The sequence below is a fragment of the Micropterus dolomieu genome, linkage group LG04 (assembly GCF_021292245.1).
Source record: "Micropterus dolomieu isolate WLL.071019.BEF.003 ecotype Adirondacks linkage group LG04, ASM2129224v1, whole genome shotgun sequence".
NCBI classification, from domain to species: Eukaryota; Metazoa; Chordata; class Actinopteri; order Centrarchiformes; family Centrarchidae; genus Micropterus; species Micropterus dolomieu.
The window spans coordinates 25,567,196-25,581,416 of NC_060153.1; the positions used below are offsets into that span (position 1 = coordinate 25,567,196).

Genomic DNA, 14,221 nt, shown 5'->3' on the forward strand with positions numbered 1-14,221 from the left:
TCTGATTTAACAGGGCACATAATCGATTACCGATCTGCAACGCCTTCAAATTACCAGTGAACTCGTGGTTCTGACGTAAAGCGACTGAAAATAAATCACATTGAACACTTTTAAATATTGTTTAGTGTTCCTTTGTTCTCTGTGAATGAGTGGGGAAGGTGTGTATGCTCGAAACAACTACAGACGCTTTCTGTTTTCCGGTATCGATTGGGCAGGCCTGGTGAAATCCGACTTAAGCGTTGACGGTCTGTCACATTTCACGCTGACACCAAGCGAACACAGGGCGCATACACACACATTCACACACACTCACACGCAGAGCTCACCATATTATCGACAGATCCGAGTCAGGAGTACAGTCGAGGAGAGCACATTGAAGGTAAGTTGTTGTAAATAAAAACTACTCTGGGCTGGGAAATTAGACCGCGTTTCTGTGGCAGACACAGAGGCGGGGTCATTCCTTAAGATCGTGTTAATTTTAGCCGTGGTTCTTTCTTTGTAATTTTAGGTTGACTACTTTTTTTTTTTTTTATCTTTCTCTGTGCGCTTTGCTTGTTTGCCCCTTTCCAGTTGGGAAATATTACCGGGTCTCCCTAACTCAAATGAAAATACCCAGAGTAAGTTTGTTAAAGCCCTTTCCTTGAGTTAGTATTAACCAAGACATTTAAAGGGATTCGAGGCGTGGGTGGCTAGCTACGAGATTTTTTCTGTGTTCTGTGGAGAAGGAGGGGTTGGTATGGCTTGCCAAGCTAACGAGTGACATTACGCAGACAGGCTAAATAAGTTTAAACGATTGTTAAAGTGGGCAAAGTCGCTTTAAACTCAGTTCTGGGGATACATACGGTTATGAGAAAGCGACGGGATATGCGAACACGGTTGTTGTGCGATTAGAATAAGCGTAATAACCCGTTTATCACAGTATGCCATGCGCACTAACGTTAGCATGCCCCCCCCCCCTACACTCTGTTAGCCTCCTGTGAGCTAACCGTGGTCTTACTCGGTGCTCGGGTTGTTTTGAGCTAAACGTCGCCGGAGAGCCACCGCGAGATGTAACGTTTACAATCATGTGGAAGTAGATTCATTTTAATTTACCTACGGTAATTTACCGACCCCCTGGCCACAGTTGTGTGTCATTAAAAACACGAGACATCGATGATATCTTGAACAGACAACGTTGTGTAGTTGTTGAACCAGTTTGGGGAATCACGCCGTGTTTCATAGCTAACGTTACTTAGACAAACTTGAGGGAAGTAGCGACCTCAAAGTTACAGCACACACCATGCTTGTCAAAAGGAGCAGAGGTGGTTAACGTTGGGCGTTTGTGTAACCTGTATGATCTGGTGAATGCTTTAATTTGCAGCCTAACAAAAGAGTGTCCAGCTGCTCAGTTTAACTGTTAGCCACTATCCAACTTTGTATTTTAAAACAGTGACGGACTAAAAGGCTTCTTCTGTGAGAGGAAACCAGTGGGAAAACGCAGAAGGGAGAGGAAAAAAAAAAGTAACAGAGGAAATCCCCCGAAAGGAAATGCCAATCGCAGCCGCTGGACAGCCACCGACTCAGGAGCCTAGAGTTTGCCCCCGGCTGCCCTCCACCCCGGAGCCTGTCCCTAAAGGGGCTGATTTATTCGACGAGGCGGGGGCGGCGGAGTCGGCGGAGCGAACAGAGTACGGGGGCGCGGAGGGGGGCAGAGGACTCGTGGGCTATAGTTACAGCCAGAACGGCGCTAGGGGCTTTGTACAGCCCGGGTCCATCAACGGCTCTCCGCCGCAGTCCCCAGCCGCGTCCTCCTCTTTTCTCTTCCACCCTTTTCACCCCCACCAAATGGCCATGGAGCCCCCAAGGACTCGATCGCGTTCACGGTCTGGATATTACCAACAGTACGGTGGTGGGAATGGTAACGGAATTACCGTCAGCGGTGTCATGGGATCTAATCACCACCACCATCAGCAGCAGCAACTACATCCACAGCAGCAGCAGCACGGTACCGGTTGCGCACCACTTGGAGCTCACGGCAACCACCCGGAGAACCAGCCGCGAGCCCCAGGAAGTAACGTCTCCCCCGGCATCCAGAGGCTGTCTTCGGTTCCCGGAGCGCACCGCATACCGGCGGCAGGTAAATGTCCCCACTTTGTTATTGTCACTGGCTGTGTATGTGGTGGTGTACCCTCGACCAAGAACGGTAGAAGAATCACACGATTTAGTAGACTTTTGTCTTTACATAAGCGCCAAGTTAAAGTGATAGAAGTCGGGGTGTTTAATACACTGGGGAGGTTTTTAGAGCGCCTGTCCTGGGGATGGCATGACAAAGTGTCTGTGCATGTGTGAACACATTTTTTGTATTCTAATTAGATGGGGGTGTTTTCTGTGCTTGCCACAGAGCTGCAGTGTGGATGTGGTGCACAGTGAGCACATACAGAAGGTGAATGAGAAACAGCAGTTTGTGGCATGGACTGGGGTAGACTCAAGCTTATTGAACTGCTGTGCATAGTTAGTTACCCAGACTGTGTTTCTCAAGGCACTGTGGTAAGTCTACTTTTAGTCAACTACACAAATATTTATGTAGCTAGGTTACAAGCCCTACAGTGTGTAGGCTACTGGCTAATCTTTTGTCTAAATTAGTTCATTTTTCAAAGACTCTCTCACAGGTACGTCAAGTATAAATGATGGCTAGATAAGCCAGGGGTTTGGCTTTGTGGACTGCAAATGAGAAGATATGGACAAGAAGTAAGAAAGAATTGGCACTCCTCATATATCTGTAGTGTTGCTCATGTTTTAGTATGGCCTTGTATAGCTCAGTGGATAGGTGGCACACATTGGTGAAGATGCAGGTTTATTGTCTCATTCACATACTAAAATCATAGCACAGTAAATCCTCACCAGAGGTAGTACTTTTGGACAAGAGAATCAGCTAAATTACAAAATAGGATGTCATGTTAAATGAAAGAGAATGGCCATGCTCTCTATAATAGCAGACATACCGTCTTTAGGAACTGGATAAGCCATACTTTGATTTTTGTGCTTCACTGCAAAGCAAAACTTAGCAAGTGTGTGCATGGACTGGTGCTGGGTGTAGGATACATGTGAGGGCACTCTCACACAGCGAATGCAGTGCAGTGAACCACACAACATAGAAACAGCACAGCTAGAGTTTCACATTCAGCAAGGCTATGGGAAAGCTTTTCTTCCAACACACCTAACAGGCTTCTCCGGTTAGGAAAATGCATGGTTGGTAGTTGTCTCATGTGGTGCTTTGGGGAATATATAGTGTGTGTGTGTGTGTGTGTGTGTGTGTGTGTGTGTGTGGCATTTTTCCCTGAAACAAATTGAAAGGCTTAAAGAGAGATTTTATCTATTTCTAAATTTCCTTATGTATAAATCATGTGACTGTTTTTTTTTTTTTTTTAAATTTTATTTATTTTTATTATAATTATTGACAATCAAAATGGAAAGTCTAAATGAAAGGATGAGTTTAAGAGGACTTTCTTTTGTAGTTTATCTAAAACCTTCCAGTGAATGCTTTGACCCTGAGCAGACTGCATACGCATACTGGTTCTACATGTTGGGATAACTTGACATGTTCTTGAAAGACTAATAACCCTGTCATTCCTCTCACACCAACAGCATAAGGCCCAGGGTTGAATGGGAAATTGATTTGATTTGTATGGAAAAAAAGCACAAAACTGTGTTCTTCCACTGCATCACCACAGAAGGTGAACAGTCATCGTCAGAGTTTTATTGGTCTGCTGCGACCTACGACCCATACTCTGTCATCGAAGCTCAGCTATGACATGTAGGATAGCACAAATCAATGGATAGAATGACTGTATTGTATTTCCATCCAAATGGATTTCGACCTAGAGGAGTAGGCACTGGCTAGAAATTCTATAGACTCTCCATCATTATCTGGATTAATTTCAGTTAGACCTGAAATGCACTGCTCACAAAAGAACAGTAATTTGGAAAGAATACAGGCTGTAGCAAACGTGCAAAACCAAAGGATATGCTTCATTTAGTAGCTTTGAAGTGCTTCCAAAGTAAAGCTGTTGCTTTGTTTTGAAATAAAATAGCATTTGTTTCATTTTTGAATGCTACTTACATAGTTAACTTAGCCAGAAGAAGCCTTGAGCTAATTTATGCTTGACTATTCTCTTACACAAGTGAAGCAGCTGGTTAGCTGGACCTTTCCCAACACTATACACCTTTTTATTAGACCCTGTTTCCATTCCCATAAGGGTCCTGTTTGTTGGGAGAGTGTGGGAGAGAGGGAGAGATACTTAGTCCATTCTTCCTGTTCTAGTCACCTGCGTTGGGCATGAAAGCTAATGATATCCTGCACTCTTCAATCCCCCCTCTCTCTGCTCCTTGTAGTCTTATATCTTTTTCCCCTCCTTTTCCCCCATTGTGCTTTGTTCATTCATGTTTGTTTTATACAGTTTGTAGTGCTCACATTTTTGGTTTCCTGTTTTTCTTTATGTTCCATCTCATGTACCATTTACGTGACTTTGCTTACCATGTTGGGAAATGATCTGTTACGAGGTAAAAAGACTCCTGAGGACCCATGGTGCTTGAGGTGCAAAAGGGAAGCATAGAAAATGTAGCTCAGCAAAAGTGCTCACCAAATACTTAAACTGCACTGCCAGATTGGGCCAAGTGGATAAAAACATCCTCTGTAGCCGTTGATATCCTATCCTGATTCCAGCCCACCTCTGTCACAGCCTGTCCTCTCTTAGTCACATTCATTTCTCCCTCCCCTTTGGATCAGTCAACCCTTTCCGTACCCCTGCAGTCCATTTTCTCTGGCCTCCTCCCCCACATTTGTCTAATGGAGGGATCGTTTTAATGGACTGCCCAAAGCAGCAGAGGGGCAGACACTCCTGCCACTCTACCTTTACCTCTCCACTCCACTCCTATCCTCTCCATCCCTTGGTCTGCAATAGAAGTGGAAACATGCACTCTGTCTATTTTTTTTTTTTTTTTCTCCTCTTACTTTCCTTTGTCTTGTCGCCCGGGCAACCCCCTTTGGTTTGGAGAGAAACTCTTTCAATTTGACTGACCAAGTCTGCTACTCTGTCACTCCAAATAAACAACAAACTCCAAATAAACAACAAACAGTTGCTCTGGTCAGCAAGAGAAGATCCTGGGGGTGGAGGCCAATGACTTCTAATTAGCTTTAAATCCAAGGTTTGGCCCTGATCTGGTTTGAGGGGGGAAAACATGTACTACTTGGAGGGAATGGGAGGGAGAATGCCAGAGGTCACTAAAAGCCTTAAGTAAGGTCAATATAGAGAGGGTAGAAGAGGGAGGCCAGTGAGAGTGCAAGCACTGAACTGGGAGGGAGAGGAGAGTCACTTTTTTTTAAAAGAAGTTGTGGGTTGGATTAGGCAACTATAGGAGGTAACGTAGGGAGGAATTATAGTGCATATAGAGCTTTAGGAAGGTCAGATGCAGAGAGAGGATGAGGAAGGAAAGATGATTAGACGAGAGCACAGAAGAAACAGCAAAGGGAGGATTTGAACACATTTCATGGAATAGGGCTGACACGAGGTGTCATGAGTATTATTGTAAGCAAAGCACAGGGGGGAAGCATGCTTCACAGGCAGCTGCTGAGTGTGCAACCTGGGAGGAGGCGTGGATACTGTCTCTGGAAAGAGAAAGATGAAAATGATTGGCTGGGAGCAAGTTGAGGCACAGTAGAGGGGAGGATAGATTGTTGAAACTGAGGACCAGAGGCAGTAAGTTTGTGAGCGTAGGTAAAGGCATGTGTGAGAAAGGCATGAATGTTGAATGAGTTGAGGAGGGAGGGGTTGTTTACTCCTGCTGTTTGCGTGTTAGCCTCCTATCCCTGTTGATATAACTAGGAATGTCCAGCGGATGTGGCTTGGTTGTGTCATGTGTGCAAATCCGTGGTTTCAAAGTCCAGTGGTTTGTAGTTCAGAATGCGTATGTCTTCGGGGAAGCTGGATTTGTTCCTTCTCACTGCCTGAACTGGAAACTTCATATTACCTTTTGTATTATTAGTGTCTGTGATACTGCTGTTGAACCCTTTCATCACGTTTCCAACTTAAAGATGAGTCTGTTCTCATCAGCCTTGAATACCAACAATTCTACCATGTCTTGGTCTCTCACTCTTGCATTATAACCTCCAGTTGCTTTTGTAGCAGTACTGTGTCTCAACAGTTTGTCAGCTTCTTTAGCTTTTGCTTGGCATTTCAACATAAGTTAACCCCTTTCTATGTCCTTCCCTATTTCCTCCTCTTGTTGTCCTATTCTACCTCTGTCGTAACTGTTATGCAAGGCCCCGATACCCCACTGCAAGTCTGTGTAGATGTTCATGTGAGGGAGTAAAGAAGTTTGGTTGTTTTGTACACGCAAAATGTTTTCTGGCCAGACTTTCAACAAGTCTGTCTCTGATTGGTTAGTAGGCATTGCCTCCGGTGGTTAGAGTTGGGATTAGGATGGGTTTATTGTTTGGATAAGCCAATTTAGGCAGAGTAGGGGGCAACACTCAACTCCACCGAGTTGACTGAATGTGGTTTGGCATCATGACATGAAACGGCGGTTCCTCTGAAGAAGCGAGTATTCAATGAGCGCTGTGTGACGGCGCAACAGGGTGACTATTGCTGTTGGCAACAGGAACCAAGGAGGAGTAATTAAAACAATAGTGACTGCCATAGACAAGAAATATGTGCTGCAAATTGATTTTATATAATAATAATAATAATATCACCCGACAATGTAGTTTGTTTTAACTTCATTCTGCTCCACTCTTAAAACCCTAGGAAAACCAGTAGGCATTGCTACGCATCAGCTTAAAATGACGTTAGATTCAGGTGGTAGTGATTGGTTAGACTGGTTGTTTTTTTTTTTTTTTTCTGCAAATATGCCAAATATCCGCCACCTTTCAAGTCTATAGGGGTTGAGTATTTAATACTTATATTTTGGGTGGAGCTATATTCCTGTTTTTACTGGACATTCACAGAATGTAAAGAGATTTAGTTTCACCCAAGAAATTAGGGTTGGGAATCGCAGCGTACCTCACGATACGATACACGGCTCACGATAACGATAATGTCACGATACAGCAATTCTGCGATAGTCGATATATCGCTTGACAACAAAGTGATGCATCACAATATTTAACTATTAATACAAAATGCCCGTGAAAAAGTTGACTATTTATTTGCTGCAAATCCAAACTGTTAGAAAGCAGCACAATTCTACTCAGTCTGTAAATAAAACTACAGAGCAACTATGAAAAATTATCAAAACATTTGTTTATAAGGGCACATAAAATGCAAATTCAACCGCTAATGTCCTTTAGCACGTTAATAGAGATTCCCATTATATGTTAGCATTGAGCTAACATATGCCACAGCATGGCATGTGTTCAGGAGGCGGGGTGATGTGAGAGGTGTGTGCGTTTTGCATTACACATATGCTCAGCTAAAACTGCCTTTACTTTGTGTATATGTTAGGTAAACTGGTACAAGTCCTGCAGCAGTCAACAAGGTTTTTTCGATTTTCCCATTTGTAACTGTTGAGCTGGTGATTTAAGTAAGCGCTATTTAAAAAAAATAAAATAAAATTAATATTATGTATTGTATGATGGGCTGGAATATCGATACAGTATCATGGAAAAATGCCCAGTATATTGCCGTATCGATTTTATTGTCACACCCCTACAAGAAATCTAAATTTGTCAACAAGCATCAATATGTTGGCGTGCATTATTTGGTAGTTTCTATACCGACATTGATCCTGGGTTTATAAATTGTGCATTGGTTGCCCCAAAGACACAGAACAAGTAGCCTACATTTCCATTTAGCTCCTCAAAATGTAGTTCCAATGAGTTTGATGGTTTAGTTTGTGGTGATAGTATCTAGATTTATGATGGAAGAAGAGAATTATTACTTTCTCAACACTACACTCAACTGGTTTCTATCTTCCTTTGGGGGCTAAGGAGGAGAGGGAGATAGTGAGGACAGATGGAGGAGTGAGAGAGTGAGGAGTGTGAAGGAGTGGTTAGCTTGGTGCATGTTTATGGCCCTCTACTCACTGTGTCTGTGTGCACACGCCTTTAGTTGCTGCCTGGGTGGGCTGGGAGCTGTAACAGGACTGTCAGAAACACATGCATCCATACAGACTGATGTCACTGTACAACTCTTTTTCTTTTCCTGCGCTAAGAAGAAGTTGACAAAAGAAGATGGCAAAGGTAGATGACATAAACAAATGAAATCAACCAGCAGGAATGCTCTAATCTACTAATAGGCTATAAACTCTAGAGCTGTTATTGGAAGTAAAACTGTATGGGAATCACAATGCAGTCCGGCAGGTATTTTCATTGATATGCTTGTGTGTATTGCGCCTGGATACCATGCTATAAGCTACTTTTAAAAGTTCTTTTCTAAATTAAAACATTTTGAAGGACAATTTTTTTTTTTGATGTACAAGTGTTTTGTATGCCTTCAGTGTGAGCCAGCGTGTTAGGATCAACAACCGTCTCCTGCTGCACAGCCTCTGTTTTGTGACCAAAAATATCACAACAGGTTGCAATGGGTTCATTTTAGGAGTCGCAAAAGACGTCTGTGATACTTTGCTGTGAATCTCAAAGAGAAATTTTGCGATCCTCCACACACAGGGTCTTTAACACGAGTGGAGGAATATATTCAGGACCCTCTGATTCTAAGAATATGCAAATATTTCTCAATGTTCACTGAAAAGTCCATTCTCCGTGCATGTGCATTGGTTTCAGTTTGCATACTTGATTATTATTGATTTTCCAATGTAGTTATGATGTCACAAAATTATCCTTGTACTCATACCTCTTAAACTCAGATCTAAGGTGAGAGACAAACTTTCATGTTCAGCAAATCAATGTGAAAACCGCCTTCTAGTGGACTACTACTCAAAGCAAATCTTTTTGCAGGGTCTCTTAAAATCTAAGTGATGAGCAAATCAGCTGATCCTAATGACATCAATTTGATGACCAGTATTGGCTCTTTCAAAGGCTGTTAATAATAACATAATAAACCCCATAATGAAACCTCAGGTCAAACAGCCTGTGTGGGCTGTGCAGAAGGGTTAAAACCAAAACATGCTTCAGCAAACGTTATATAAATGTCCACGTGAAGGGATGCGCACACAAAGGGTTTCTGGGTAGCTGTACCTCACACAGGCTCGTGATATTAAATACCATGCTCACCTTCAAAATTTCAACATCACATCATATGTATTTGCAGTGCTGTGTGAAATTGCCAGCTGTGATTTGTTGATCAAGGAAGGACATGCAGTTGCGCCTCAATTATTTTATTTCATATACTTGATATACTGGGCTTGTTTCTCTGTTTTTCAGTTCATTCTCCCTGTGACCAAAGCAGTACTGCCAACTATACAAGTAACTTCATGATCAAGTATCTTGTAGAAGCAGTTTTGTGACTTGAGAAGAAGTGCATGGTGGAGAAGCAACCTCAAAGACTGCAGCAGCAAGGGAACAGAAAGGAAGATAAGAAAGATAACGAGGAAGGAGAGAACAATAAATAGATAGAACAATGAAGTGGGCGAGAGGCAGAAGCATTCCCATATAAAAGCAGCGTTGGGCAGGTAATGGCTGGGCAGGCGTTGCATGCCCGCCTATTTTAAGACTGTATGCCAGCTTGTTGCTTGACACTGCTTTGAGCGAGGGTGTGAAGTGTGCTGTGGCATGTGTTCAGGAGGCGGGGTGATGTGAGAGGTGTGTGCGTTTTGCATTACACATATGCTCAGCTAAAACTGCCTTTACTTTGTGTATATGTTAGGTAAACTGGTACAAGTCCTGCAGCAGTCAACAAGGTTTTTTCGATTTTCCCATTTGTAACTGTTGAGCTGGTGATTTAAGTAAGCCTGTCACTTATCTATCATCTTATCTATCCAGCCAGCCTTTCTGTTCACCCACTTACTTCTGTGTTGTTGTTTTTTTTTTTTTTTTCTGCTTTGACATGAGAAAGGAAGAGGTACTTTGGTAAAGAGAGACTGCAAGAGAGAGTGTTACGTAGATCACCGGCAGAGACGGTGCGATAGGGAAAGCAAGGAAATGTGGATGCTATGAGATAAAGCAGCAGGAGTATAAGGGAGAGAGAGACAGGCCAGCACATAGAAAAATAGATCGGTGGCATGGAGGGATGGTGATGAAGTGATGGAGAGTGTGAGGAGGAGGAGGAGGGTGTGTGAGCAGGGTGTCTTAGCTGAGTGCGGGGGGGGGTGAGAAAGGGAGGGAGAGGTGGAGGAAATGGATAGAAATAGCTGATGCACTCTGAGGCTTACAGAAAATCAATAGCAGTCAAGAGGGGAAGCCACAACCCCCTCCCTGCCTGCTCCCTCACCCTCTACTGCTCTCTCCCCCTCCAGTCATCTTCCTTGGGTTTTTTTTCCTCCACTCTTTATCTTTTCCCATCTCCCTTTCCTCCTCACTGTTCCTACTCTTTGATGTGCATTTCCACCCTTGTGCACTTCTTCTGTACGGCTTCTGTACTTTACCTTCTTCCTCGACCGCTTCTTTCCTATGCTCGCTCTTCATCCTCACCTCCCATCACTTTTGTCTTTCACCCCCTTTCCAAGACATCCTGTTTTCTTCTTCAGGCACCTGCATGCTTTACATGGAACAATCAAGATCATGGACTTTTACGTCCATCTTTTCACCAAAAAAAAAAAAATTGTTTCAAATTGACAATTAGGGTTTTATTTAATTAAAGCCCCAAATTCTCTCCTCTACCCATCCTGTTCTCTTTTATTCTGCTGAGCTACTGGTCGCAGTGTATTTCTGCAAACAGTCCTGCTCTGGTTCTTGTCTTCAGGTCTCACTGCTGTGATGCACTGTGTCTGTTCTGCTTCTTGAGTTGTGCTGCTGTCTCAAGGTCCAGCTTTGGCTTTTTTCTGTTAAGAAAACAGAATTAGACTGTGTGTGTGTACAAGACCTCGTGCTGTATATGAACTCTTACTGAGAAAATCTTTCATAGTAACAGGTCAACATTTATATTTATTAAATCACCCATATCAGCATTTTCTAAAACTTCCTAGATGTAGGAGAAGAAACTTCATATTCAATCTATCATCCTACTATTCAACTTTCCTTGAGTGTAGAGACTAAACTGTGTGTACTGTGCTGTGTGTAGTCTGTTAGTCCGATAGTGGATATGACTTTATCGAAACATTTAAACCTGTTCTGTAGCGTCTGCATTGTGCTCTGTAGAGTGACTCTAACTGAATGACTCGTCTCTGACTCAATTTACTGGACTCTGACAATGTGCAAGTGAGACGATATTCAGGGATGGAGGAAGGGATTTTTTCCTATTGTGGTCATTGAATGAGTGTCCTACAGAAGAGAGCTATGTAGCCGGTGAGTCCCGCGAATGATTCACCAGTACTAGGTCCCAAATCATCTCCGTGAAAAATAGCCTTTTAGCCGGTTTTCACTTCACTAATATAAGCTTTACTTACCTCCACCTTTTCAATCCATTTATTATGCCTGCTCTAGGGATTGGAGTATAAAATGCTTTTTTTAAGGATTGAGGAATTCAGTTGTGAAAACCTCACTCTGCCTGCTTCTATTTTCTCTTCCCCCTCTTCTTTGTTGTCAATCACAGCTTTTCTTCAAAGAGGGAGGTTGTGAGCAGTGAAAGTCCCACAAACAAACAGCCGAGAGGTGAAAAATGCTCTTTTTAAAAGGCTTTTTTGCATCTATCCCTTCTACTTTAGCTTTCTTCATCTCTATCGTAAAGGTAGCCTTGTCTGGCGTGCCCTTGGGAGTGCTTACCCTTGGTGTGTATACCACTGCCACAATCTGTGGTGAGGACGTCCCCAGCTAAAGACATGCCCATGGATAAAAAAGGGAAAAACAAATCCCAAAATAAATAGAAAAGATGAAAGGATTGTGGAAAAACAAAGGAGTAAAAGTCTTAGCTGTGATGCAAGCGGCGGTATCATCAGAAAGCTTCTCTAATCCAGGATTACTGTGTTTATTTTGTGTGTGTGTGTGCACCTACATCTACTGCCTCTGATCTAAGACAAGGGTATACCATATGGGTTCCAGTCACTTTTGTGCTGTACACACGGTCAGCACTCCTTCTCACAAACATGTTGTCATTATTTTTTGCTGTTGTGTCTTAAATCCAGGTTGCACAGGAACAATAACAACAACAGGATTAAATTTACTGTATGTAGAAAAACAGGGGTCTCCCCACAGTGCCTGCGTATAATGGTGCTATCATTTTCAACAATGGGTATTACCAACACGTATTTGCATATTGTATTGTAAAATAATACACAATACAATAGTAATTAAGACAGTAGCATGTGTGAGTACATTAAAACTCATGCAGAGCATGACCAGACTTTGAGTAAGGATCCGTGCTTGTCTGTACATACGGTAAAGTGTAGAAAGATGACTTAATGATTTGGTTGCCATTATACCTAAAACAGAAATTTTAATGGCTGTAAGGGCGATCAAATGTTGTCACGCTCAACACGCTTACAGCTTTAGGCACATGTCTCACTGCATGACCTTGTGTTATATTCTGCCTTTACCTTCTCTGTCTAGGAGCCTCCGGCGGGTCCTACCACTGCCACCCAGATCATGCATATGGAGAGGAGAGTGATAAGGTAAGCCACACATCTTTTTTTAAGTGCTGACGTTCATAGCAACTTCAGAAATGTAGGCGTGTTTTTAAGTTGCTCACTGTTGTGCAGCCTGAATAAGATGATCATCTATGACTGAGTATTAAATGACATCTTCTCTCTGCTGACTCTGGGTGATGGTCTGACACGCATACATGGAACGTGTGTGTGTGTGTGTGTGTGTGTGTGTGTGTGTGTGTGTGTGTACGACTTATATACAGAGTGCAGTGGGTGAGTGTCATGATCCCCCCCCCCCCCCCCCCCCCCCACCCTGTGAAATCATTAGTGAGTTGGAGGCTGTGTTGTAGCCAGTAAAATGATTGAATGTATTTCTCTCTTGGACTCTTGTAACCCTCACTTTCATTCATTTGGAGTATCCCTTAAAAAAAATAATACATTTAAAAACATTCTTTAGAAGTACACGTCTACCACAGACGCACCAGTATGAACCACAGCTGTTCAGTGCTGCTTTTCCAATTGGTTCTATAGATGTGCATTATTTGCACTTGTTTAGAATTTTGTCATTTAGGGCGAAAAAAAAACAAACAAGTCTTAAACAACTTCAAAGCAATAAAGTAAAATTGAGATTTATTTTCATGAAATGTATTTACATTCATCTGTTTTACCATAAACCCAACAAATGAATAAAAGAGAATTTGGGCTGAAATAACTAGTGAAAAACCCAAAGTCAGTCTTTTTCAGTAATTTCAACTTTAGCTCAGAGAAACACTTGCTGATGTTCACAATGTCACCCCCTCATTTGTTGTGTATACACTTTTGACTGTAGTACCACTTTAAGAAACTCAAGCACAGCACAGTTTGCAAATCACAACTCTGCTTTATGTTTCACAAATGCTGAAGTATGTTTACGATACGCGTCATGCAAGTGTAGAGCGCATTCAGCAGCATAAGCCTGTGGCAAGTATTCCCCACAAGGATGAGAAATGTAAAGTGTGCTTGTTTGTTGTTGTTTTTTTTTTAAGCACATTCCTTATGGGATCGTTGTTCACATTGCTCCACTGTGTTTTTCTTTAATTTCACTGAAAGGACTGTTTATCAGCTGATAACTGGATGATACAGCCATGCACCCCTCATCTGTATGTCTACACTAATCATAAAGTTTTCCTTTTCCATTGAGGGTGCTTATTCTTCATTCACTATAAACTTAAATTCACATTGGAAACTGTATGTACATTTTCAACAAGATATTGCTGGTAATTTCAGCAAGACTGCCATGTCAATGATGGCAATATTGTAAAAAACATACTTGGGTAGTTCAAGTATAATTTAAAACCCACCAGAGTATATAAGTGTACTTCATCACAAGTGAAGGCCTGTGGAAAAAGCAGGCAGATGAAGTAAAAAAACAGTGAAGGAGGAGAAGAAGGGAGGCAGGATGCTGAGGAAGGTGTTGCAGAAAGCTTGGAGGGAGAAAAGGAAGGGAGGGGGTATTGCTAATGATTTCACCTCCAGCTGTGGTACTTGGTTGGAGTGAGGGGAAGGAGGGAGGAACAGTGGCAGAGGAAACAAAATGGGCTTTGAAATCTTGTTGGGGGGGGGGGGGGGGGGG

The 14,221-nt window shown here is 42.5% G+C and overlaps 1 protein-coding gene across 2 annotated transcripts in view; it reads left to right on the forward strand.

Moving 5' to 3' along the window:
* The first annotated feature begins 266 nt into the window (after positions 1-266).
* Positions 267-14,221, forward strand: part of rnf38 (ring finger protein 38) — a 25,222-nt gene continuing 11,267 nt past the window's right edge. Inside the window, exons 1-3 of one of the 2 annotated variants that reach the window (XM_046047633.1) lie at positions 267-379; positions 1,430-2,116; positions 12,575-12,636. In XM_046047633.1, coding sequence (XP_045903589.1) covers positions 1,528-2,116; positions 12,575-12,636 — 651 coding nt within the window. In that variant the 5' untranslated portion in view covers positions 267-379; positions 1,430-1,527. Of the gene's footprint in view, positions 380-528; positions 618-1,429; positions 2,117-12,574; positions 12,637-14,221 lie in introns of those variants that run through there. The other variant, XM_046047634.1, reaches the window with a different exon arrangement.